Source organism: Oryctolagus cuniculus, chromosome 3, assembly GCF_051225735.1.
Source record: "Oryctolagus cuniculus isolate XC-2025 breed Fujian yellow rabbit chromosome 3, ASM5122573v1, whole genome shotgun sequence".
NCBI lineage: Eukaryota > Metazoa > Chordata > Mammalia > Lagomorpha > Leporidae > Oryctolagus > Oryctolagus cuniculus.
This window is the reverse complement of record NC_142869.1, coordinates 147,063,495-147,091,471: the sequence shown is the minus strand read 5'-3', so window position 1 is coordinate 147,091,471 and position 27,977 is coordinate 147,063,495. Positions and strand designations below refer to the sequence as shown.

The window sequence follows — 27,977 nt, the reverse complement described above, 5'->3', positions numbered from 1 at the left end:
AGGGGGCTGCGCCGCCTGCGCGCGCGGAAATAGCGGCGGCCCGGGGCCTCCGCAGCCCAGCCCTGCCGACTCCCACTTTGGGGAGTTTCCTGCCTGCCTTGTATGGTGGGCTGCTCCCGGCCCCGTCTCTCCGCCCGCCCCCGGCCGCCTCCTCCAGCCTCGCCGGCCCAGGCCGCTCGGAGCCGTTCCCCTCCCACCACCTCCACCCCGGCCCCCACCCCGGCCCCTCCTCCGCGCCCGCCCCCGCCCCCGCCCGGGCAATCGCGGGAAATAAATCAGGGAGGAAGCGCGGCGAAGGGAGGGCGAGCGTGGTGTGTGCGCGCTCGGGCGCCGGCGGCACCGCCGAGGTCTGTTGGCAAAAGTCGCCCTTGATGGCGGCGGAGGCGAGGCAGCCGCGGCGCCGAACAGCCGACGCGCGCTAGCGGGGTCCGCCCGCCCCTTTCCCAGAGCCCAGCGCCGCCGTTCGCCGCCGCCGCCGCCCGCCCGCCCGCGCGCCGTTCGCCGCCGCCGCCGCCGCCCGCGGGTGGCAGCGCCGCTCGGTCCCCGGCCCCGGGGCCGGCTGGGGGGCGGTCGGGGCGTGTGAGGGGCTTGCTCCCAGCTCGCGAAGATGGCTGCGGGCCGCCCGCTGGCCTGGACGCTGACACTTTGGCAGGCGTGGCTGATCCTGATCGGGCCCTCGTCGGAGGAGCCGTTCCCTTCAGCCGTCACGTAAGTCGGCGCGGGGGAGGGGGTCCCGCGGCGCGGGGCTCGGCCGGCCGCCGGTGCGGGTGGGGAGCGAGCGGCGGGCGGAGCCGGGCTGGGTGGGCTCCGTGGGCGCTGGAATGCGCAGGGCCGGGGCCGTCGCGGGGGAACGAGCGCCCGCGACTCGGCGGCGGCCGTGCCTCACGGGTTCTGCCGGGGTCCCGGCGACTCGAGGAGTTCAGAGGTCCAGAGGGGACGCGGGCCGAGTTGTGTCTCGGCGGTGCGCGTTTTACCAGGAGCTGGTGGGGCAGGGCCCTTCCTTGGGGAAGCGCGCTCTGACGGCTGCGGTGTCCAGAGCCGCCCGGGGTCCGCACGCGGACCGGGCGCGCTCCACAGCTCCTGGCGCCCCGGAAGCCGCCCGCGCCCGGCCCCCGCAGGTGCCGGGACCACGCGCCCGGACCTCCTCTGGCTCGCGATCTCCGTCTCAGTGCCAGGCTCCCGCTCCCAGGACGGGTAGATCAGTTCACCCGAGCCTCCTGCTTTTTTTTTCCTCCCTTTCCCTTCCCATTTGATTTTTTTAACATGTCTAAAATAACTTTGAAATAATAATAGTAATAATAATAAAAAAAATCCTGGCTGCTATTTTGGAAACAGACTGTGTAAAGGTAGCAGGAAAGGAATGGGAAATCTCAATACTCCCTTAGGATGCAGAAAAAAGCTGTGGACTTCAGTCAGTGGCACGCATCAGTGTATACATACATATGTATTTTTAAAACGCGCCAAATAGCCTACCGGGCAGGCTGGGGATGCATTGATTTTGGTTCTTGAAGCTACTTCCAAGCTTCTCGGAGTAGGTGATCTTAAGTGCATGAGTCACTCCTAATGCATTGCACATAACAAAATAAAACCCAAGCCCAAGGTAGCCTTCCCAGCGTTGAGGCCGCGGGGAGCTGTTTGCTGCGCGTTGTGGGCACAGCGCTGGAGTTTTGGGTGGGTGCTCACGGAGACTGGGTACCGGCTGACTCCCTGCAGCTGTGTCCGACCTGGGATTCAGGTTAAGGGGTGGTTACAGCAGGTGTCAGTGCAGGCATCCCCAGGCCGCACAAGGGCAGTGCCTGCTGTTTTTTTTTTTTTTTTTCCCCATTGATTTGGCAGGAATGTTGGATGATCTTTGTAGGTCCTTTTTGTTAGAAGCACAGGAGGTGACTGTCCTCTTCACTGGCTGAACGTTCCAGCCCGCTGTCTTAAACACACACAGAGGAAGAGGTGCCCTAAGGATGCTGCAACAATCGTTCACTCCTAGGAGGAAATCACTCTCGCATTTGTTGGATTTTTTTTTTTTTTTTGAAGGCTTTTAGTAGGTGGGCCCAGAAAGTGGGAACGCAAATAGGCTTGTTTCGTGTCAAAGACAGAAACTGCGCTTGAGGAAGCAGTGCTATTCCAAACGTGTCCAGATTTCACCTTTTCGGAGTGTTGTTTTTAACTGGCAATTTGTCACCATTTCTGTCATTTGGAGGGCGTGTATGGTCACACCATCGGGAAAAAGGACGACTTTTCAAAAGAGAACAAAATGTAGCGTTTTATGTATGAACGTGCCGGGGTAAAATATTAATGTGGAAATTCCTATTGTGAGAAGGACATCCACCAGCAGTGCTTCCCTGAAATTCAAACGGCTCAACTTTCACGGTGAGCTGTTTACCAGGCATTGGGAAGAGACTAAATAGTGGGGGTCAGGACACCACAGTTGAGAGGATTTGAAATGTTTCTGAACAATGGAAATTCAAGATATTTTCAGGTCACATGAAATGTTAGTTATTTCATGAATTAAGAATTGAATGAAATATTTTATAGAGCCAGGTCAGTTTCCTATAGGCAGTATTAACAATATTTTTGGCAGGATTCTGTATCTTCAGGTGTTTATTTGGAAATCAATGAAACCCATGTGCAAAGGGGAGGAGAAATGACAGTTGACGTTAGTACTGTATCTTAGATTTCTGAAAAAACAGATTAAAAAAAGGTGACATTAATTCATCAAACTGTAGTGCCATTTGCCTTTCTTGCATAAAAATAATTCATGTGGGATGTTTATCAGAAGGATCTCAAGTCTTGGAAAAATATCAAGTTTATCAAAGCTGAGTACAGAGGTTGTAGCTGTTCCTTTCGGCAAACTACGCTTCTGTGTATACATTTCTCTGGAAACCATTAGTAAACTCTTTTGTTTTCCTGGCAGTCTTGTTTTTCAGAGAAAAGGTAAAATCTGAAGTTTTTACCATTAGAACAGGAAGAGCATGCCATTAACACACTGTAAAATTAATTAGGTGGTAACTGGAGTTGGCCTTGAATTAGAATTAGTAATTTGAAGTGGTTTTTTTTTGTTTATTTAAGTAGGATGTTTAAATAGCACAAATGGCTTAAATCCTATTCACAAAACATTAATATCATCCTAAATCTTTTTCTGGTTTAACAGAATCCTAATATAGCATATTCTTCTGAATTAAAATAGTAGTTTAATTACCCAAGAGTTAACATTGAAATTACTGTTTTTTTTCCTCAGACAAAGGAATTTTGATGTGATTCTTTCCCAAGGTTAGGTGTTTCTTTTTGAACTGTTTGAATACAGTGTGAAATAAATATGTGAAATGGAAGCAAACAGCCAGTGGGTATTGGTTTACTGTAAATGGAAATGTATTATTTTCATGTTGTATTATACACATGTTACAGTGGTGTTTTAAATCATAGTTTTCCAAAAAGCTCTATTTAAAATTTCTTGGTACAGATGTTAAAAAACTTCTGTATTATAATTGAGGATTACTTGTATCATAGCCAGTATTATAACGTTAATTTGAATGTTTTTAATTTTGAGACTTTCTTTAAAAAAATTATTCTTACAAGCATTGCAGTTATAATTATTATGTCAATTGTATTAAAGTGCCAGTCAGTCACCAATAATTGTCTGAAAGCCCATTTACCTAAGGGGATTTTAATATAAAACTGTTCAGTGGTGTAAATATATAATTAAGAATTACAAGTACCTACAGGAAATAAGCATAAAGTCTCATAAAGAAATAGGACTTTTGGGGTTTAAATACCTAGGATGTAAATTTTTTTTCCTGTTGATTGGCAGATTTGTGTTTACAGACTATGGAAAATAAATTTCTGTGTGTCATGGCATTGGAATGGATCTCTATTCCATGCGTTAAAGGTGACATAGTTGTTCTCCTTTGAACTTAACAATTTCTATTTACATACTGCATATACAAGGAAATGTGACTTAGGATAAAATGTGAGATAAAAGATTTTAAATGTAAACCTAAAAACAGTGACCATTATAAATCCCTTTCTCAGTTCTTTAATTGGTTTCCATCAGTTTAATCACAGAATTACATTGATTATTCTATAGGTGTTATGTTTAAAATATGCAGTAGTAAATACATTTTTCCCATGTAAGTAGCAACTTAATGACAGATTTATTAATTTTATACCTGGCTGTATGTATGACTGTTTGGCTTGGTGCTTGAATGAGCCAGACTGAAATGGATATAATCTTAAAAAATTTTTTTGGAAAGACAAGAATTTAAGCACAATATGGTTCAGGAAAAGGAAATCAGATGTGCCTTTAGTATCTCCTTTTTCTTCGCTGTGGCATTCATTAAGCTAAATGCAGTAAATACATATTACACCAGAATATGTAGCAGGTGGTTCATTTTGAAAATAAAGACTTTACCATTCTTTCTCTTCAAGGAAACCTGGCTGCATAGATATCCTTCTATTATTTCTCCCAACATTTATAACCACGAAGTGTTCTTTCTTCTAAAAGGACTTACACACGGGGAGTTTTTGCAAACACAGAAACAACAAGTGCAAATTATGTATCACATTCAAATTTAGCCCTTATATTTAGGAGCATGTACTCATAAGAAACAGTTTTACAATTCCTAAACACACTAATTTTAAAAATCATGCCTGTAGTAAACTGTTATTTTATGTATTCTCTGGGCTATCATTATTATATAAGACACTTACATGGAAGTTCTCTTCTGTTCCCTATTTTTCGAAATAGATGTGACATTCCAAGAAAGCAGTCTTCTGAATTCAACTCTTACTGTTTAAGATGTGGCTTCAAGCTCTAACTTTTAATCTGGCAGTCAAGAGGGTAAAATGAAACATATTTTGGACAAATTATGCAGTTTGATTGTCGTAAGTGCCTTAATACGTATGGATATTGTGGACCACACTGTTCTAAAATAAACATGCGTAGAATTTTGGAAAAAAGAATCAGATTGTGTTTGCATAGTTCTGAAAAGTTACTTTTCGTTGTTACGAAAGGGATAACCTTTGGTCACTTGCATTAAAAGAAGTGTCCGCAGTAGTGTTTCAGACAGCGCATAAGAGGCTTACCCCAGGGGAACTCCGTCCTATTATGTCCACTCCACATTTCCTGAAAGCTGCTGGTGTGCGACAGGCAGGGTCACTGCGTGTGTCCACCAAGCCTTCCCTTTCATGGGCTGCCCATGAGCGGTGCCAGACCTGTTCCCAAGCCTTGCATGCAGTTGCTTTCCAGTACAATTGAAACTGGGCCGTGGTGGTCAGCCATGTAGCTGACATAGGACTCGCTTTCTCTTGTTTGGGCACTGGCACGTGAAAATGGTGATGTGGTGTTTATAGAGCAGAAAGAAAAAAGATGATGGGCTACAGGATCCATTGCGTACAACTGATAGAAGGCAAAAATATCATATTTACTATCTTGAGGTTCAAAACGCTAAGGTTGCACAGTGAATTTGTCTAGATTGTATAATTACAATATTCTGTGTACTATAATATTTTGTGTGTGCAAATGCGCATATGTTTGTGCATGCATACCACATTTAAAATTTCTAGCGGTTATGTTAAAACAAACTCCAGTAGGATAAGTCTATTGCCAGGTGTTCATGCTTTAAGATTTCTACCAATCCACAGCTATTTACAGGGATTAAATCTCATTCAGAATATTTTTGTACCATTAGCATTTAAGCATAATTTGTCAAAAGAATCAAATGAGATACTGCATTAAAAAAGAGGCTTGAAAATGTGGAGTTAACATAACTGATGGTTAACAAAAGGAGTTTTGCCATCTTTTAAACAAAACAAGTATGAGAAAGAAACTATTGTACTTGGGATGTTGGGCACCTTAAAAGTTCTTTGAACACTAAGCAGTTTTATTTTTGCCATTCAGTTATGTTGAAATTTGTAAGAGTTAAGCACATTTGCTGGTGTGAAATATTCAGAAACATATTTAGGAATGAAGATGATTGCACACAGGTTTTAGAGTTGTATGTCCAGTATAAACCTCTAAGAATCCCTGCCTTGTTGGCTATAAGCATCTTTTGTATTAACTCAATTCACAGGAATAAACTGCTATTAGTGATTCTGTAAGAGTCAAGAAAGTAGCCACTGTGCTTTTGAATACTGCCATTTGTTTATACAGGTTCAAGCAAGATTATGAGCAAGACAAAGATTGATGTTGTGGTCTCAACACATTGGCACACTTCTATAGTTAATTTCAATAATTCATAATGGGGCTGTTATATATGAAGCAATATTTGAAGTTCTTTTTGAATATGAATGTGGGATATTTCTGGCTAAATGTTATTTTAACATTTGCTTCAGCTGATTTTTTTTTAACCATATGCTCCGTGGATTAAAAAAAAATTTTTGGGATACATTTAAAATTCTGTGTCTTATATGGAGGAACAACTTAAACTAGAAAAGATGGCAGTGGAACATAATGGTGCTGGCCATTTTAAATGCTCTGGATTTAGGAATAATCTTACTGTCTGTTAAGTTCTTTTTCCTGAAAGTTGAGAATTCATGATGAGGTTTCCCGGCAAATAATGAAAAATAATTCCTGAATTTTATTTAAATAAAGCATTCTTAGTTTCCATCTGTCTCTGTCTCTCGCTCTCACACAATTACTGTTAATCATAGTTTATTATTTGCATTTAACGTCAAATCAAAGGAAGAATTTTTGCGTCTCCCCTTTCCCCTGGAGTTTTCTGTGGCCAGACCTTAATTTCAAGTCCTTCTGATGGTTTCAGAGGGACCTCTTTTTACCACCATTTCCCTGTTGAGGGATCTCGACCCATAGATAAATCTGTAGTGCATAACCAACACTTGCACCAGAATTGTCAGGCAGCCTCAACAAGAGTTGCTTTTGACATTCGCCCACAATGCTATGGGAATAATTGGGGGAAAGAGCTAATAAAATTGTTTCTTTGCTAAGGCACATATTGTTGGACTCCATCAAGGGATGGTTAAACATCAGTGCCTTATTTTGAGAGTTCAAAGAGGAATGGCTCAGATCAGTGGGCTCAGGCAAACTGGGAAAATACCTGTTTATAAAAGTGATGTGCAGGCATTGCGCTGCATGTGTGAGTGGGACAGAGAAAGGAAGCCTTAGATTTAGGAGATGCAAAATTACATTGAAGATGGGAGGTGGAGCAGTTGGTTATTTTTCTTAGCCCTCCTCCCCCTTCCATTTGAACTGAAGTGTGGTTTACTACCCAGGACTCATTTTTAGAGATCTGAATACTCACATATAAGACTTAGGGACTGAAGATAGGAAAGTTGTCTGGATCTCAAAATACAGAAGTACTTGCAAATTCTCACTTTATTTATAATGCTGGGGAAATGCTTCATCATATGAGAAGTATTAATATAATTTTTAATTAAAGTTTTATTAAGGAAAGTTTATTAAAAGCTGATCATGCAGACAGAACTTCGGTTAGCAAATTTCTTTCATTAGGTCACCAAGAAAGGAAATAACTTGTAGGTAGGCAGCCTTGTAGGCAGTGCACTGATGGTGAGTGGTTAGCCCTCCAAGAAAATAGTACATTTCATTTTTAGAAATAGTTTTGGTTTATGTACTTTTTTCAAATTTATTTGTGAGGCATAGTGAAGAGAGAGCTCTTAGATCTGCTGGTTCACTCCCCACATATACATAATGGCATGGGGTTGGGCCAGGCCAAAGCCAGGAGCCAGGGACTCCATCCAGATCTCCCATGTGGATGGCAGGGGCTCAAGTTCTTGAACCATCATCTGTTGCTTTCTCAGGTGCATTAGCAGGGATCTGGATTCCAAATGGAGTTGTCGGGACGCAAGCCCGCACTCTGTTATGGGATGCAGCATTGCAAGCAATGGCTTAATGTGCTGGAGTGCAGTGCCAGCTCTCTCCACAATCTCTTTTAAGGTCTCCTGCTTCACATATTTTTAACATCAAATTCAATTTAATTAGACAATTAATGCCATCATTATTTGGTGGAAATTGTGTCCTGCACTGAGCTACATGCTGTGAATACGATTAAATGGAGGAAGAGAGTCCCCAAGGAAGACATTCACAGTGCTAGGCTGACTGTGAAACAGTGGGATGCATCAAAGCATGAGCGAGTTCAAAGCACATTGCATGTGGAAGTATGACCTCAAGAAATGTGGTCTCTTCTGTGTTAGGCATGGAGCTCTAGAGTGGGAAGGGATGCAGGGGCAGAGCAAGGGCAGGGTACTACTGGCTCCAGTCTAGGTTCTAAATTTCGTGCGTCATGATGGGCCATGTTCATAACACATGAACATACTATGGTCATGGTAGCCCCACTCTTTATCCTGTGTTGCTATTGGGATTTTTAAATTAATAAAGAACTTCAAGGGGCTGGCGCTGTGGCACCGCAGGTTAAAGCCCTGGCCTGCAGCGCCAGCATCCCATACGGTTTCCAGTTTGAGTCTCAGCTGCTCCACTTTCAATCCAGCTCCCTGCTAATGCACCTGGGAAAGCAACAGGATGGCCCAAGTCCTTGGGCTCCTGCACTCATGTAGAAGACCTGGAAGAAGCTCCTGGCTTTGGATTGGCTCAGCTGTGTCCATTGCAGCCATCTGGGGAATGAACCAGAAGATGGAAGACCTCTCTGTGTCTCTGTAACGCTTTCAAATTAAATAGATAAAATCTTAAAAAAAATTTCAATTCAAAACTGGGAGAAGATGGATTAAAGAGGGCCAGTATTTAGGGTGGGGACAATGAAAGCATTAGTAGGCTATCATAGCATTTGCTGAATGACTGATACCTGGGATCTAAAAAAGGATATTGGCAGTGAGGAAGTAAAACAGGTATGGGATAACTGTTGGGCTTTGGTGGTTACAGGATTTGAAGAATCAGGAAGAGCATAGTTGGAGGTACATCATGTTTCATTACAGTTTGTGAGCTGGAGAACCCTGGAGGAGCTATTGGCTGATGTTGTGGTAATAGGCTCACTGTTGGATGTTCTGAGTTGGCTGTATCTTGTAGACGTCTCTAAGCCCTTAGACTTGTATATCCCAGGGGAGTTTGGAGGCAAAGTCAGAGCAGCGCCTTTGAAGTCAGAAGAAGGGATTGTTTATTTCTAAAATTATTTCATAGTTATGTGTGTGTGTGGAGCTCCCATTCACTGGTTCATTCCTCAAGTGCCTGCAACAACTGAAGTGGGCTGGGTGAAACTCCAGCGCTGTAAATTCAGTCCACATCTCCCATGTGGGTGGCAAGGAGCAAACCACAAATGACATCACCTGCTACCTCCAGGAATGCACATTTGCAGGAAGCTGGAATCAGAAGTGGAGCCAGGAATCGAACCCAGGCCCTTCACTATGGGATGCAGGCATTGCGGTCAGTGGCATGACCACAAGAGCCAACACCTGCTCCAGTTGTTTGTGATGACAGGCACTGTGAGGTTCAGAAGAAGAGCCTTCACCTACGGTTTAATTTGCAGAGAAGTGATGCAAGGTGGTCCCTTTAAGGATGTCATCAGGCCAGTGATACTTGAAAGCAGTTTCAGAAGAGTGTATGATTACGTTGACTTGAGGAGCTGGTGGGAGCTGGGAATGTGAAGATATCAGGTGAAGGCTGTTCTTTCAGGATATCTGGCAGTATTCGGGAAGACTAACTTCAGGGAAGACAGGTTGAGGAATTTGGGATTCTTTTAAGAATAAGAATTCTATTAGGCCATTTGCAATAACAAGTAGTAGAAAATTATCCACTGTCTTATTTCAAAAAGTAGAACATGTTTTATCTTTAGTAAGCCTTACTTGATTATTTGAAAGGCAGAAGTGCAAGAGAGGGAGAGCAATATCATCCATCCACTGATTCATTCTCTAAATGCCTGAGCTGGCTGGACCTGGGCCAGGGAGAAGCCAGGAGCCAGGATCTGCCATATGAATGACAGGTACCTAAGTACTTGTGTCATCACTTGTCGCCTTCCCAGGTGCATCAGCAGGAAGTAGAATCAGAAGTGGAGGTGATGCGGCTGTCGCTGTGGCGCAGTGGGTTGAAGCCCCAGCCTGCAGCACCAGCATCCTATATGGGCGCCAATTGAAGTCCCGGCTCTCTACTTCTGATCCAGCTCCTTGATAATGCACTTGGGAAAGCAGCAGAGAAATGCCCAAGTCCTTGGGCCCCTGCGCCCATGTGGGAGACTCAGAGGAAGCTCCTGGCTTTGGATCAGCTCAGCTTTGGCCATTGCATTCATTTTGGGGTGTGAACCAGCAGATGGAAGACCTCTCTTTCTGTGTGTCTCTCTCTTTCTATAACTCTGTCAAATAAAACACATCTTTAAAAAAAAAAGTGAAGGTGAGACTGAATGTGAGTATCACAAGAGACAGCTGAACCTGCTGCAGCACAGTGCTCTCTCTCGGAGTATTTTTAAATGTGGTGGAGCTGGATGATCAGCCACAGAAGTTAGAATCAAAGGTGTGCCAGCAGCTGCCAAAAGGAGTGAGACTGCCATCAGGATCATGTCTCAAATCAGCCTCTGCTTTTCTTTGTATAACCGGGAGATAAACTTTGGAAAAGGGACTCTGGTTGCCTGACCTTGAACCACTTCTCCATACCTGGCCCCAGTCTCATTAGAAGGTTACATTGCAGAAACCCAGTTGCTGTTACCCAGGATGGCGGAAAAGGCAATTCTCAGAAAAAGGCGCTCGGGGCTGGTGAGGGTTGTGCAGACAACTAAATAAGTGTTACCAGAGGGGAGATTTGAGCATATCAGAGGAAGCAGACCAAATGGCAGAGAGATGAAAGTGCCGAGAGAGGCCGTGATTGATGGGTGAATGTTCTGACAGAGGCAGGTGAGCAAGGGATCAAGACAGAAAGAACGTCTTACAAAGTAACTTTTGAAATATGAAACTGCCTTGAGAATTGAAGCAGATGGTTGGGATATGGGCTGGGTACAATTTTAATTTACGGGAGATGGTTTTGGAGTAATGTTCCAGATGACATATTCCATTCTCCAGAAGGAATGACTTGATTCCAGAATGTAATACATACAGGTGGTCATATTCAAATTTTGAGATACCTAGAGTATAGTTTTCTTTTTGCTTGGCGGTCACTAGACTCCCAGTTACCACCCACTACATTCCTTCTGGACACAGCAACATTTGGTTGTCTTTTTTCTTTGTTTTTCATCTACTTCTTTCCTAGGAGAGATTATCGTCTTGAGGATGCATGTAGTTTTATGTCATCAGATTTCGTACGTGTATGTTCTTGTAGTAGAGATACTACAGCAATATCGTTTGAAAGGAAGCAGAAAGGACAAACGATGCTTGCCATTGGTGACTTAGCATTGCTTATTTATTAGGTCTGGGCAGGCAGTGTGGCTTACTGGTGCTGCCCTGGCTGTTCTCTCTGCATCATGTCAGTGCGGGGTAGATGTTGGGAGGGGAGCAGATCCTTGACAAGAAAACAAAATCATAAGCCCGAGCAAGCAATGAGAACATTCCTGCAAAGCACATCCCTGGGTGACCCTTCCAGAGGCCTCCCGGGTCTCCTGAAGATCTGGAGATGACTGGCAGCTGCCATCACAGCCACGTTCCCTGAGTTCCCAAGATGAATGAATGCATGAATGGTTAGGATTGCAAGTGCCGGCAGTTCTGAGAATCCACGTTGATCTCATTGGTAGTGTTGAGTGTGGAAGAACCACCGTGCGGTTTGTGTCGAGAGAGGAGAAGTTAGGGAGGGCTGTTTCTCCTTCAGTGACTCCGCTCTTCATTTCCATGGATACTCACACAGCCTCTTTGAGCTCATTTTGATGCCTACCTTCAGGGATGAGCACTAGTAATTGCAGTCCTCCTTCAGTCATTATAATGTTGCTTTCCGATATTTTTGGTCTCTTTTTTATATGCCAGCCAGTACTGTGAATCAGTACTTTCTTGGTGCTTTGGTCCGTTTAACCTTCAAGCCAGTTCTCCCAGATAAGTATTGTTCTTATCTCTGTTTTAGAGATGGGGAGATTTAACTTGGAGCTAAAATTAATCCTAAACAGCTTTTAGCGCCCCTCACTCTACCTGCTGTGCTTGGCTGCCCTTGGCAGGAGCATCAAGGTGTGAGCAACCATTAGCTCACCTCTCACCTGGCCCCAGATTCTAGTAATCAAGGTTTAAGGGGGAAGGAGCCACTGGAAAGCAGTTTCTCCATCTCTAGAACAAGGATAATTTTTTTTAAAGATTTATTTATTTATTTGAAAGTCAGAGTTATGCAGAGAGAGAGAGAGAGAAGTCTTCCATCTGATGGTTCGCTCCATAATTAGCTGCAATAGCTGGAGCCACGCCGATCATAAGCCAGGAGCTTCTTCCTGGTCTCCCACAAGGGTACAGGGGCCCAAGGACTTGGGCCATCTTCCACTGATTTCCCAGCCACAGCAGAGAGCTGGATTGGAAGTAGAGCAGCCGGGTCTTGAACTGGCGTCCATATGGGATGCAGGCACTGAAGGCTGAGGCTTTACCCGCTGGCCCCATGTTTGGTTTTTAAAAATTCATTTTTGTTAAAAATTATGTTTTTTGTTTAAATTTGAAAGACATACATGCATACAAAGTGAGTGAGGTAGAGATCTTTCCTCTGCTGATTGACTTCTCATATGGTTGTAGCAGCTGGGGGTAAGCCAAGCCACAGAAGCCAGGCACCAAGACCTCAATCCTGGTCTCCCCAATGAGTAACAGGGGCCCAAATCCTTGAGCCATCCTCTGCTGCTTTCCCAGACACCTTAGCAGGGATCTGGATTGGAAGCTGAGTAGCTGGGACACAAATCATCACTCCTATGTGGGAAGTTGGCATCACAGCAGTGGCTTAACCTATTGCACCATGATGCTGGCCCCAAGGATAATCTTACTCTTGCAGCCTGCATCACGGTGTTGCCTGCCGTGAGGATCAAGAAAAGAGTGCATGGGAATGTTGAAGGGCGAGTTAATGGCCAGGCTTTATTATTGTGCCTTTGTGTGGTCTTTCTGCATTCAAAATTCTTGAGATCATTGGTGATAGTGGTTTAGTGAGTGTGATCATCGTGCTGATATATCTTTGGGCCACAAAAACAAAACAAAACAAAACAAAACAAAACAACACCCTGAAATGAATGGGAAAAGGAAAGCTTAGCAGGCCTTAAAAATGTCTCTCCCTAAAATGCGTGTAACCTTTTATCATGAAAAGGAAATGAAAGGTGATGGAGTGGAATGCAAGTGGACTTGGATGGGTGAAGTGTTCTGTCTCTGGGTTAAGGACAAACCCGGTGACCTCAAAGGGAACCTGAAGAAAGCAGCAGCACAAAGGATGGGATGTGTTTGATCTTGACATTTCAGCCGGCACCTGTTGTATGAGAACTGTGCCACGGGAGATCGGATCTATTTTTAAAGTCATAATTCTGCCACTGATAGATAACCTCTCATCATCGAACAAAGACATGCGTTTTTGTGGCCTCAAAACAGAATATTTGAAAGTTCATAAATGAATCCATCCATGGTGTTTGTAGAAATGATTCCATTCAACCTCATGAAGTGAGTGAGTACAGATAGTAAAATTGAGACCAGTCGCATTTTTTAGCAACCAACACAGAAGTCTGCAAAAAATCTGCCAAGAGTATACCCAAAAAAGGCCAATTTTCACTCGACTCATCCCAGTGATGCTTCCTTACACTCATTTAACCTCACCCGTTCACTTCACAATAGAAACGGAGCCAAACCTTTCGCACTACACTATTCTGTTTTGGTAAAAAACAACATTGAAGTTTTCTGCTTCATATTTGAACTGACTTGTGGAGCAGAGATATTTTAGATTAAGCTACCGGTTAATACCATGACTAAAGAGAACACATCCAGGATAACTGTTGAAGCAGGGGGATGGCTAGGGCAGGCACCTCTTTTTTATAGCAGTCATTTCGACATTTGCCAGAGAAAGGAATGTGTAGAATTCTTAGAATGTTTGGTACTTTAAAAAAAGAGCAGCCCTTCTTTGCTATGACATTATATTAGAATTGACTTAAATTTTCCAAAGTGTTTGAGGACTTCAGTGTTTGGGACATGGGATGCCTCCCGAGGATTGGTGCACTGTGGGTGTGTGGATTGCTTTAAACGAAACCTATCAGATGCTTGGTTGTCTCTGCAAACACCTGATTTTCCTGTCAACATCAACATAAAAATTGGGATTAATTTTCATGAGGCAATATTTTATTGTGTAGCATGTGTAGCTCAGTTCCCAGGGGGTTGATCCGTGAAAGTAAAGGTCTACTGGTGAGTAATTGTTTAAAATTTATATTAATCCTCAGTGGTAATAAATAAACATGGGGGAATGGTAACTCATCACAGAGCAAACCATGCATGATAATTAGATGAGGTCATTCATCTCCTTAAATTGTCAGCTGTGACACAACCTGTCTGTGTGGTGTCTAAGAGCCAGCTGAGGCCCTGGGTGTAAATGGCCATGACAGAGGGGGGCCATTTGATCCAAGCCTTTGGTTTTTCACAGATGTCCCCGTGAATCTGTTCGTATAATATGCACCAGGGTCTAAAACCTGGCGCCCACAAGCTGCCCAGGATGTGTGTTTTTCCTTCTCCTTTCAGTTTCTTTGGTAACACTATCCTAATGGCAGAGAAACTCATACCAACAAACATGCATATGATTTTGATATGGCACACATTTATAAATATTACATTGTGTAATGCATTAGCCTTACATAGAATATGTGTTACCATAAGGATTTATATGAAATGAAAATTAAAATATGAATGACATGCATGTATGTAGAGTTAGAGGTGTGGCATGTATATAGGATCTGTAGGTTTACGAGACATTGTAAAATCTGAAAATGCTCTGTAGTATGCACAAGTACCTTCTTACCTATCAAGGACTGTACATTTCATCAGGAGTAATTGGGACATCAAAATGGATGTGGTGTGTGCTTGCTGATTGTTGCTTTCAGTTTTACCTCGCTGTCCTGCCATCCTGCTGCTCCCCATCTCCCACACAACACCATGATGCTGCATTACTGTGCTCCTGCCCTGCAGTTGCCAGGCGTGTTGACAGGTATTGCAGTAAAGCCAGGGCCATCCTTGCTTGTCTTCAGGAAGTTCAGAGAACTCTGCGTAGGTGGCCAGGTATGGTGGGAAGAATTGGGGTTTGAGGCAGGCAGTCCCAGGGTTAAACTGTACTGCTGAGACAGCCTGTGTGATCCCAGAATGTTAGTTTCCTTTAGCTTTATTTTCCTACTCTATGGAGGAGAATCACACTCTGACTTTAGGGAAAATCATGAAGCTTAAATGAGAGGCGGTCAAGTGCTTGTGTACATATTTTGCTCTGAACTTATGGCACAAATAGTGGAATGTGTTGGGTCCTTTTCTTCTAATGCAACCATTAGTTGTGGAGGCTTTTCTTGCAGTTCCAGTGCACACCTGGAGGATCTCTGGAGATGATTCGGATTCACTTCATTTTCTTGAAATGATATCTTATACTTTTTTTAAAAAAAGATTTATTTATTTGAAAGTCAGAGTTATGTGCAGAGAGAGAGAGAGGTCTTCCATCCACTGGGTCACTCCCCAATTGGCCATATCCATCAGAACTGTGCCAGTCTGAAGCCAGGTGCCAGGAACTTCTTCCAGGTCTCCCACGTGGGTGCAGGGACCCAAGGACTGGGGCCATCTTCTGCTTTCCCAGGCTACAGCAGAGAGTCGGGTTGGAAGTGGAGCAGCCGGGAATCCAACAGGAGCCTGTATGGGATGCTGGCGCTGCAGGCGGCGGCTCTACCCGCTATGCCACAGCGCTGGCCCCCTCTTGTACTCTTTGCATTAAACAAATCAAAGCACTGGAGGAATCATTCCTAGAAAAGACCTAAGAAGGGAAGACGCAAGTGGAAAGAAAGAAGGAAGGAAAGAAAACACTCTAGATGGTTCCTTGTTCCATGTCCTGAGGTTGCTTTTAAGATTTTTTTTTATGCAGTGTGTGACGGCTTTTGTCTGAAACTGGATTTTGCATCACTGGAAGAAATGACCAACTTTAATCTGCTTGTTGAATCCATAACCTCTCTGTTTACCACAGTAGGACGGATTCCTGCCAAGACACCCAGATCTGTGTTTAAATGGTTCTGGGTTTCTTATCCACGCTTGGAACCATCAAAGTCTCATTCTTGTACATGACTATGGCACATGGTGTGCTTGCTGCTTTGTAATAAGTTTTTGTCATCCGAACCATAGGACTATCTTTTCAGTCCTCAAAATGTTTCCTAGCTAACACCATATTAGAGGCATAGAAGACAGAGTTGTTCATTAAAAATAGATGCTTTTGAACATTAGGGTTTACTGATCTCATTGAACTTGCCTGGTTGCTTAACGGCTGAGCTCAACAATTTGATAGCTGGATAACTGACATGTTAACCTTCCCATTGGTGAAACTTCATAGGGATTTCGGGAGAATGACCAGTGTTAATTTGTGCCAAGTGCTGGCTCCTAGAAAGCACTGAGCATGGCTCTTGAACACTCCTGTGCCTGTGGACGTGTTCCTGAGAAAGGGAGTTCTGCCCCTGCATCTGGTTGAAGGTACACTAACCTACATACAATGAAGTCATTGATCTTGAATTCTTTTGTGCAGAAAAGTCAGTTTTATTGGCTGATTTACTGATGATTTGAGGTCTGTGAAAGAAGGCCCACCCCCATGTTTTCACCTGACAGTATATTTCTAGTAATTGCTGCAAACTGCCTCAAAATGGTAAGTTTAAAACTATGCAAGCAATCATTTTTATGGTATCTGTAATATATGATAATGCCTTTTTTCTTAGAGATGAGCACCACACATGTTACCTTGAATAAGAAATGATTATTATGAATTTTTTTTTATTAAATTAGGCTTTTTTTTAGATTTATTTTACTTGAAAGGCAGAGTTACAGAGAGAGAGAAAGAGAGAGAACGCGAGCGTGCACACGCGAGCTCTTTCCATCCACTGTTTCACTGCCCAAATGGCCACAGAGGCCATGGATGGGCCAGACTGAAGCCAGGAACTTCATCTGGGTCTCCCAAGTGGGTGCGGGGGCCCAAGCACTTGGGCCATCCTCCACTGCTTTTCTAGGCCATTCGTAGGGAGCTGGATTGGAAGTGGAGCAGCTGGGACTTGAACCTGTGCCCATATGGGACACTGGTGCTGCGTGTGACAGCTTAACCCACTATGCCACAATGCCAGCCCCAATTGTGTTGTTACTCAGTGCTAATTTACAATAGAGTTCAAGGCATTGTAGGGTCTAGAAGAGGTGTCTGTACAGGATCTTATATATGTGGCCCTTTGTTGTGCCCAGTTTATTAGCTTTCTTCTGGACAGGTGTGATCAAATGAGAGAAGTTGGAAAAGCTGTTAAATACATACACAAAAATGATGTGAATCAGAATTTACAAAGGAAATAGAAAGCTGATCACCAATTTAAAGGAACCAGACAAAAGCTTTATAACGGCATTGTGTATAACGATACATAGAGACACTGAATTCTGTGTTTAAAATTCAGCAAGATTTTGATTGTGCTTTGGTATTTTCTATGGGAGGTAGCATATTACCACAAACGCTATGGTTTGAAGTAACATCTATTTACTACCTCGCAATCTTCAGGGGGAGGAGTCCCGATGCTGTCTTCAGGGTCTCATGAAGCTGCAGGACCGTGTAGACTGCTCCGAGTTCCTTATAAGGCTCCCTTCTCCCCTCTCAAGCGTAGATGGTAGTGCAGACCCAATGAAAGTTATCTCACAGCGTGGCAGTGTTATTTCTTCAATATCAACAGGAAAATCCCTCTGTTGAGAAAGGGGCCCTGTCTCTTTCAGGGGCTTTGAACTCTTAAGAGTTCAGCTCACAATCAAATGGTTTGGGATCTGGCACCTAACTGAATGCCTTCATTTTTGCCATCTGAGGGGAGTTGTCATGGGAGTGGCATCCTGTTTGTGCTCAGGGAGAGTGGGCTTCACAGGGGCAGGGACCCCTGGGAGCCATGTTGGATTCTGTCCACCACAGATTGTTTTATTCAGCAAGCTTCATAAACACACCCAGAGCTAGAGAACGGGAGCACTCATTCCGTTTCCACTTCAGCTGTTCATAAGCTTTGGAAACACTCGAAAGCTACCGGAGACATGTCATTCGTTTACCTCTAAGTGGACTGTGATTTGTGACATTGATTCTGATCCATACTGTAGGGAAAGAAAATTCCAGGAGCTCATTAACTGCTCATTAGTGGGGCTGTCATGATTAGCCAGCTGGACTTTTCTCTGTCTATGGATAAGGATTCTCTGTGCTCTGGTTTAAGCTTGTTTATAGTGTTATTGTCCATAAATACGTTGAAAAAATTGTAAAACAATTTTGAAACGTAAAACATTAAGACAGTTCTCAATCAGGGTTTGTATTTGTATTTCCTGAAAATGTGTGCCTCCTTTAAAATTCTAATCAGCGTTTATTATTTGGCCAAATATCTATATAGAATGGTCATGTTCTTTGATATTTCCATGACAAGTATTAACTGAATAGGTTTAGGTGAATAACTGAATTCTGCTTTTCAAAGAAAAATACTGATAAAATGCTTGTTCTCAAAATCAAGTACTGGGTGCTCACTGGTTTACCCTAACGAGGGGTGCCCTTGTAAGTTGTAGACAGGTGTTCCTTCACCCTGCCCTGTGCAGAGGTCATCATTTTGCTTTCAGAGTACTGCTGGCTGTCTGATTTGTTCAGGATTTGTCTTTTAGCACTAATTAATTTACTAACACCAGGGGACCCTGGTCAGAGCAACTGTGTCATCCAGTGCTTTTCACACCAACTCTGCTAAAGGAGCAGGTCTTGTTTATTTAGTAAATTTCCTATCTGTTGCAAATTTCTATTTCTGTGACATGCAATAAAAAGCAGTTAATGGAAAAGTGAAATTAAAAAAAATACACAAAATACATAGAGGGCCTGATGTTGAGGTGCAGTGGGTTAAGTCACTAATTTCCAATGCTTGACATCTCCTATCCGAGTGCCTTGTTGGAGTCCCAACTGTCCCACTTCCAATCAAGCTTCCTGCTAAGGTGCCTGAGGAGCAGCAGGTGATGGCTCAAGTTCTTGGGCCTCTTGCCATCCATGTGCGAGAATAGTATGGAGTTCTGGGCTGTTAGCTTCAGCTTGGCCCAGCCCTAGGCTGTTGTAGGGAAGTGAACCAGTGGATGGAAGATCTCTCTCTGGGTCACTCTGGCTTTCAAATAAATAAATATTTTAAAAATACACTATAAATCTTGTTTTTAAACAATTAAACTCAACAACCATAAACTGTTTCACAGTGTAATAACACTATCTAGAATACTGTTTCTGTACTTTTTCTTGTGTACTGACAAGAACAGTTCACAGACCAGCAGCATCTGCAGAGCAGTCTAAGTACCTCTAGTTTATTTGATTTGAGTATTTACAGTGACAAAATTGCTGTTTTCAGTCTGAAAATGGCATAAAATGAAAGTGGGAGACTCACATTTGATGACTTTGCATTGAAATGCTAGGTTCCACTTGAATGCTTATCTTCCAGTTTATTAATTGGATCACACTGGCCTTTTCCTTGAAGCAAAAGTCACTTTTGATTTGAAGGGAGCCTTCCATTTGATTGTTAAATGCTGTAGTCCCCTCCCAGAATTTTACGGGATTTATAAGCAAATAAGGCCTTTTATGCTTTCTCCTTGGAATGTTTACTGTTTGCTATGGGGTCAGACAGTTGCTGTCAGCTGAGCATTTCCTTTGATATAGCAGTGAGGGGAAGGTTGAGTTTCCTCTACTTTTTTTTTTTTTCCCTTGGATGATCTTGTAAAGCATATTTGGCCAATGGGGTCAAGGCTATATGGAAAATCTCCACTTATGTCTCATCTCAGAGTGCCTACTGAGGTTGAAAATATACATCTGGTTACTGTATTGAAAGTCCTCCAGAATCAAATGATATCATTTTTGTGAAAGGCAATTAAAAATTTTCCAGGAATGGAATATGCCTTTCATCTTCGGTGCAAGTGTTGGCTTAGCCAGACATTTGCCATGTAGCGTTTTTACCAAATGAAACAGTGCATGTTAAGTTACACCAGTTGACTAGTGCCACATGGTGTTTGTGTTTTACTTTATACTTTTCCCAGCAGTCATTTCTAAGTGATACCGTTGCTGTATACAGGTTCCTCAGCAATTGTCTCAGGCACATCTTAGAGTGTCCACAGAGTGCCAAGATACAGTGGGTTCCTAGAAAACCTGAATGATGTGTTTTAGGGCTCTCTTGAGGGATTCGCGTTCTGTTCTTTACTGAATCACTTAAAACTAACTGAATTATACTGGATCCTGATTTATAAAGATGCTGCATCTCCTGGATAATAATTAGAAAGGTCAAGAAGAATACCAGTATTAACAGTGCTAGACAGACTCTTGTTAAACTTCCCTGTGTAGCTATTCCCTTTAAGTGATTTTTTTCAGGTTAAGCTCAAAAAGATACCTCATTAATAAGTTCCCTTATAACCTCGTGGATCTCTTAGAGTACACATTATAGTTATTTCCATGTAATTGGAGAATCCCCTTCCAGAAAGAGACTGCAATTTTGAGTATTACAGAGGCCAAGATTCTAAGACAAATCTGCTGAAGTCTCTCTAACAGAAATTGTCCATCACCTTGGTAACCATTAGAGTTAATTATTGCAATAAAATATTAATTATTATTACATTTAATGTGCACATCATTTATAGCATCTTGGCAAGATGGCCCTCATACAAGACTGTTAATTTAACTTATGCAATTTGACCAAAAATATGGTGTGAACATTTGGACCCAGATGTTCTTATAAACCTGCCATCTAAAAAGCAAGTATTGTTCTTGTGAACAGCTTTGGTTAGGTATTGGCTGGGACTTTTTCCTAGGGCTGCCTGGAGCCACAGGAAAGGAATGCGTGTGTAAGAAATATATATGGATGAGGCCACCAGAACCAGGATTCTTATATCCAAATTATCTGTAAGATCATTCTGTTGATCTTGGATGGCCTGGAAATGAACTTCTTTGCCTTAGCATTTCTTATCCCTGACCATCCTTCTCTCCCACCAGACTGTGAGTCATGGAACACTAGTGCATAGAGGCAGCCCCAGGTCAGGGCACACCCTGAAAGTGAAGGATGGGTGTAACAGTGTGCGTGGGAGCCGTGCTGGCATCTGACTTCACGTCCCTGTGTCTTCCTCTCCGTACTCTTCTACCAGTATATTTTCTCCTTCCTGGGGTGCCCACAAATTCTTTCTTCCAGGGTCAGGAATCTTTCTGCCACAGGCCATTTGGATCTTTATAACCTCATTTTTGCCATACAAAATTATCAGCTTAAGTATTGCCTGCTACAGATTTATTGAATTTTAAGTTGTGTATATGGTTACCCTGGTGTGGGGGTAGAACAATTGATTTTGTGGGCCTTATACAGTCTGGGCTGAACGTTCCCCATGTGTGTTCCTTGATTGATCTAATCCCTGCTTTTATGTTGCACTCACAATTTAAGTACTGCTCCCTATTAAAAAAAAAAACCAAGGGAACCCTTCTTTCCTAAATCATTGCATAAATAGGATTTTTCTAAACATGCTATTTGAAAGGGAGTTTGTTTAAGAAATAAAAACTCGGGGCTGGCGCCATGGCTCACTTGGTTAATGCTCTGCCTGCGGCACCAGCATCCCATATGGGCGCCAGGTTCTAGTCCTGGTTGCTCCTCTTCTAGTCCAGCTCTCTGCTGTGGCCTGGGAGGGCAGTGGAGGATGGTCCAAATGCTTGGGCCCCTGCACCCACATGGGAGACCTGGAAGAAGCACCTGGCTCCTGGCTTTGGATCGGCTCAGCGCTGGCTGAAGCAGCCATTTGGAGAGTGAACCAATGGAAGGAAGACCTCTCTCTCTCTCTCTCACTGTCTATAACTCTACCTGTCAAATAAAAAAAAATTTAAAAAAGAAATAAAAACTCTTCAATGTGGGCCATTAAATGTAGACTATATATATATATATATACATATATATATATATTTTAAAGATTTCTTTGAAAGAGTAATACAGAGAGAAGAGGCAGAGAGAGAGAGAGAGGTCTTCTGTCCGCTGGTTTACCTCCTGGTTGGCTAGCGCTGTGCTGATCCAAAGTCAGGAGCCAAGAGCTTCCTTCAGGTCTTCCACGTGGGTGCAGGGGCCCAAGGACTTGGGCCATCTTTTGCTACTTTCCCAGGCCATAGCAGAGAGCTGGATCAGAAGTGGAGCAGCTGGGACTCAAACCTGCGCCCATATGAGATGCTGGCACTGCAGGTGGTGGCTTTACCTGCTCTGCCACAGCACTGGGCCCCACCATATGTGTAAAGAGATGATGTTTCTGTCTCTGCTGACCTGTGTCTGGCGCTGCCACGCACTGTGTGGGAGGAAGAACTTTGGGGGATCTGCTTCTGAAAGGTTGCTCAGCAGATTTCCCCCTTTCTAAGATCAGATACTGTCTACCCATAACATCACATTCTTTGCCAAACGAGTCATTTCTGGGGGCCATTTGGCCTGGCCATTATGACTGTGGTTCAGACACCTGTGTTCCAAATCCGATGGAGTGCCTGGGTTCAATTCCTGACTCCCGATTCCAGCTTCATTCCATTTGTAGGAGGCCGTGGTGATGGTTAAAGTGGTTGGGTCCCTGCCACCCAATGGGAGACCCAGCCAGGGGGTGAACTCTGGTGTGGGCATTTGGGGAGTGAGCCAGTGGGAAAGTCATTGTTTTAGGTAGGTATCAGTGGAATGTGATGCTCATAAGGAGGTCTGTGAGAAATTAAGCATGGCCAGTAGAGAACTCCCATGAGTGCGTGTGGTATTTTGTAACAATAATGCCAGAGTGCGATTTAATGAGATGATAGACAGCAGAATATTGGTGTGGTAGATTAAGAGGGGCCAACCATTAGGACAGGAGAGACAGATGCTTTGAAGGACATGCACTTACAGCGTAAAGGGTGATTGAGTGTTGTACTTAGAGTTCAGTGATAGCAGCCAACGTAAGAGGAAAGTGCAGCCTGATCCCCACTCCCCACCCCCACTTACTAGTTTTTTCCTATTCTGTGGCACTCTGAATTGAAGGTCAGAAATTTGCTCCCCATAAAACATACCACAAATTTATCAAAGGCAAGTACGCCACAAAATTGTTGTTTATAAATAATGACATAAAGATTTGGAAAACATTGAAGGCAGCTGTTCCTTTATGTCACAGAAAATATTTTCTAGCATTTTTTTAAAGAGACAGAATTTGATTTCTGCCTCCTAGATAGGGAGTAAATTTCTGAATACTTTTCTCATATTTTTATCTGAGAGTGGTTCTACGTCTGACTGTTGTGATGTGCTGGGTTAAAAGCAGTGCAAGTTTTATCTTATAAAGGAGAGACAATCATGAATTGGTAATGGGGTGACAAACTGGAAACTGTGCTGTTGGAAATAATCCTCAGTTAATATTGCATGTGATTTAGCCTTGCTTTTTTTTTTTTTTTTTTTTTTGACAGGCAGAGTGGACAGTGAGAGAGAAAGGTCTTCCTTTGCTGTTGGTTCACCCTCCAATGGCCGCCGCAGCCAGCGTGCTGCAGCCGGCGCACCGCGCTGATCCGATGGCAGGAGCCAGGTACTTCTCCTGGTCTCCCATGGGGTGCAGGGCCCAAGGACTTGGGCCATCCTCCACTGCACTCCCTGGCCACAGCAGAGAGCTGGCCTGGAAGAGGGGCAACCGGGACAGAATCCGGCATCCCAACCAGGACTAGAACCCGGTGTGCCGGTACCGCAAGGCGGAGGATTAGCCTAGTGAGCCGCGGCGCCGGCCTAGCCTTGCATTTTATAGACATCAGGTCTCGACCAAGGAGATTGATGATTCATAGTCCTGACCCATCCTTGGTCTCTCTATTCTGATGCAGTGTGATGGATTTTATATTTGTTTTCTATAATGTGGACAACTAGAAAAATTGTATCAGAGAAAGTTGGCTGAAATTAACTATGAAGGCTTATTATGAGGCACCTATGGGAGAGAAGTATTACCACATAGAATTTATGCAAAAACACCTATTTTTCCCTTATAACCTGAGGCAGAGTTTCTAATTCCCAGCGTTGTTGGCATTTTGAGTCAGTTCTTGGAACTGGGGCTGGGGGAGTGTTCTGTGCACGAGCGTTTTGTCACATCCCCTGAGTGTTTTAGTCACTAGTACTGGGTAGCAGGTATGCTGTTCAAACAGGTAAATTGGTGAGATCCAGATATTTTCTAGATTAAGCTGTTAGGCTCAGTGCTTGGTGAGGCCGGCAGTGTCATTATGTAACGGAGTCAGGTGCGCAGAGGGGGGCATTCCCCTGTTCCTGGAGATGCATGCCTTTCCTGAAGGGGAGGATTCTGCAGCAAGCCATGTTGTCACCAGAAGTGTATCCGTTTGTGTTCTTCCCTGCTGGGTCTGGAGCAGAAGGGAGACAGTGTCACCTGTCATTGGGCACACTCCGTGGACAGTTGCCAGAGTGGCCTTGGGGCATGCTGTAATTATCACAGGGCACACACTCTGGCTAAGGGTGTTTGCCTGGCACAGCTGTGTGGTAAACCAACAAAGATTTTCTTGATAGGAAAGGCTCCTGCCGCCCACCCCCCCGCCCCCAGCCAAGGGAGAAATTACAGAGATTCTCCCATCTCCCAAACAAGCAGGGTGCAATTGGGACAAACTGTGGAGCCTCATCTGTCGGCAGGTGGTGTTCCATCTTGGGTGTGATGTTGAAATTTTCGAGAGCTGAGGTGAGCTGAGCTGAGCTGGTAGACCAGAAGCATCCTGATGAAGGTGAAAAGAAAACTGGGTGTCTGCTCACCTACTTCTTGCAGACAGAGCGCATTTATTCTCTCCAAAAGTCATTTCTGTGTTTCTTTTTTTTTCTCTCTGCAGAGAAATAATACCCGATTTTACCTCTCTAGGTGCTTGGACCTAATGGGGCTCTTGATGTGTTTCTGAACCATTTTATTCTAACTTGGGAGATGCTGAAAAGATCCCCTTTCCACTGGTTGGCATCTCCTTTTCACGTTGTCTGCTCCACCACACCTCTCTCATACGTCATTTTATTTACACAGCATAAATACATTGCATTTTCACTGCAGTCAGAATCTGTTGCCTTAGGCTGGCATTGTGGTGCTGCAGGTTAGGCTGGTACTGAGACACTGGCATCCCATATGGGTGCCGGTTTGAGACCTGGCTACCCCATTTCTGATCCACTTCCCTGCTAATGTGCCTGGGAAAGCAGCAGAGGATGGCCCGCGTGCTTGGGTCCCTGCATCCACCTGGGAGACCTGAAGATGTTCCTGGTGCTTGGCTTCAGTCTGGCCCAACCATAGCTGTTGTGGCTGTTACAATATTCCCCCTCCCCATCTCCCCCTCCCCCAACTGTGCCTTTCAAATAAATAAAAATAAATCTTAAGAAGAAAATCTGGTGGCTTTCTGTGCATTTTCCTCCCCTTTTAAAAAAGTTCTCAATCACTGCCTTTTCCTTTTCTATTATAGAAAACATGGCAAACGTTAATTTTTTTTTTTTAAGATTTATTTATTTATCAGAATGTCAGAGTTAAACACAGAGACAGGTCTTCCATCCACTGGTTCACTCCCTGCCCCAGTTGGCCACAATGGCTGGAGCTGTGCTGATCTGAAGCCAGGAGCCAGGAGCTTCCTCCCAGTCTCCCTTGCAGGTGCAGGGGCCCAAAGTCTTGGGCCATCTTCTACTGCTTTCCCAGGCATTAGCAGAAAGCTGGATCAGAAATGGAGCAGCTGGGGGCCTGGCACTGTGGCTCACTTGGTTAATCCTCCGCCTGCGGCACTGGCATCCCGTATGGGCACTGGATTCTAGTCCCAGTTGCTCCTCTTCCAGTCCAGCTCTCTGCTGTGGCCCGGGAGTGCAGTGGAGGATGGCCCAAGTGCTTGGGCCCTGCACCCCATGGGAGACCAGGAGAAGCACCTGGCTCTGGCTTCGGATCAGTGTGGTGTGCCGGCCGCAGCAGCCATTGGAGGGTGAACCAACAGCAAAGGAAGACGTTTCTCTCTGTCTCTCTCTCTCACTGTCCACTCTGCCTGTCCAAAAAAAAAAAAAAAAAAAAATGCAGTGCCTTTAAGCTGGAGGCAAAAATGCAACGTGCCGTGGGGCCTAGTCCCAACGTAGCCACGTCATGGGTCAGACTCGGTGTTGGGAGCTCCCTGACCAGAATGGCGGTGCGTGCAACCGAGCTTGTCTTTGAGGAACTGCCAGCCAGAATTCCAGGCGATTTCCTGCCACTCTCCGACTCCGTGTCTCGGGAGCTTTCTTAGCATCTCGTAGAGAGAGAGGCTTGTATCCGGTGTGCCTTCTGTATTCCTCTCTGGCACGACACCAGCCAGTCTGCTCCAGGTTTGGGGAATGTGTGATGGGTAAATAGGATGATGCCTGCCAAACAGACTTCCCAAGAAATACAGAACCCTTGGCTTTTGAAGACTGGTTTTAAAGAAAAAAGGAGGCTAATTTAGAAAGCTTTTTGTCTCCCCTTCTTTTAATAAGTAATGGTAGTCTGAATTTCTGTTGGGATGTTATAAGTTAGAACACTATGAATTATTAGTATGTGCTTTTTTAGGATGATGATATGATTATAAATATGAATGGCTGGTTATCACTGGTGGTTTATGCACTCAGGTCACAGCAGGGTATGCGTCCACGATGTGTCGGGGGGAGGTGTAAGGTCACGTGGAATGAAAAGGCAGGCTCACTTGATTCCAGCTTCTTAGAGAAAACCCTTTGATGCGTGTGTCCTGGACATATCCACCTCCCTGGAATGGGTGACGATCACTTGCTCACTTGTAGGCAGCATCCTTGCTGCCAGGGTCTCCTCCTGTTTCCACCTGGCCACGTCGGGCGGGATGCTGTTAACATTGCTGCTCCTGTTTCCCACAAGTTAATCCTCCATATACCATGGTCCAGAGTTAGGTTTAGGCGGTCTGCCTACCGTGTATTTATGTTGCCTGGTTTCTTGGAGGTCTCCCTTTACAAGCTGTGCTATAAGGTGTGTGCAGGGTAGACATGATTTTGGGTTTTCGTGCTAGTCAGTGGACCTTGGGTCACCACTAAATGTCTCTGCGTCTCCGTTTCTTCATTGGTAAAATGGGTTCAAATGCACTTGCCTACCTCGCTCCATGAGGCGATGAGTGAGTGAGTGATCTGAAGACCCAAGAGCACAGCATTGGCCTGTGCTGGCAGACTGTCCACATCCCTTGATAAGCCACTGTTTTGGGGTCATGTGACGTTGAAGCTGCCATTAAGTTGGTTTCTGACCTTGTCTCCTTCCGACAGGAGTAATCACATACTATGCATTTGCTCCATAAATTCCTTCCAGGCTTATTTGTTAGCAAACTCAATAACAATTTGACTCTGTTAGTATTCCATCTTCATTTGTTTTTCTTCTAGTTCTTTGTTTAACTTTTGGTGGATGTAAAATAAGTTACAGTGTTATTTATGGTATTATACCCATATGATTCAAGGGGTTTTTCACAATATATGCATGTCATATATTAAATTATTAAATATTATCAATAATATGTTAAGTTGGTTTATATAGGGACTCACCGATAATATAATAACTCTTCATTTCTCTCTGTCTCAAAATGAAGTGAATAAGGAGCAGGTGTTTGGTCTGGTGGTTAAGATGCCAGTTTGGATGCCTGTGCTCTATAACAGAGTGCATGGGTTCAAGTTCTGGCTTCGGCTCCCACTTCCAAATTCCTGCTGATGTAAACCTTAGGAGGCAGTAGGTGATGGCTCAAGTAATTGGCTTCCTGCTACCCATGTTGGAGACCTGGATTGAATTCCTGGCCCAGCTCTGGCCATTGCAGTCATTTTGGGAATGAACCAGAATGTCTGTCTCTGCCCCTCTCTCTGGCTTTCAAAAAATACATTATTTTAGTAAGCATTTCAAGCCACAGTTTAACAGTGTATTAGTCTCTGGAGAAAAGAAGCCAATAGAAAGGGTCTGTATCTTTG

General features: G+C 44.1%; 1 protein-coding gene across 7 annotated transcripts in view; it reads left to right on the top strand.

The window, feature by feature from the left end:
- The first annotated feature begins 233 nt into the window (after positions 1-233).
- CACNA2D1 (calcium voltage-gated channel auxiliary subunit alpha2delta 1) overlaps positions 234-27,977 on the top strand; it is a 516,209-nt gene continuing 488,465 nt past the window's right edge. For 6 of the 7 annotated variants that reach the window (XM_070069807.2, XM_070069805.2, XM_070069806.2 and 3 more), the window contains exon 1: positions 234-708. In XM_070069807.2, the coding sequence (XP_069925908.1) occupies positions 608-708 (101 nt within the window). In that variant the 5' untranslated portion in view covers positions 234-607. 7 annotated transcript variants of the gene reach the window in all.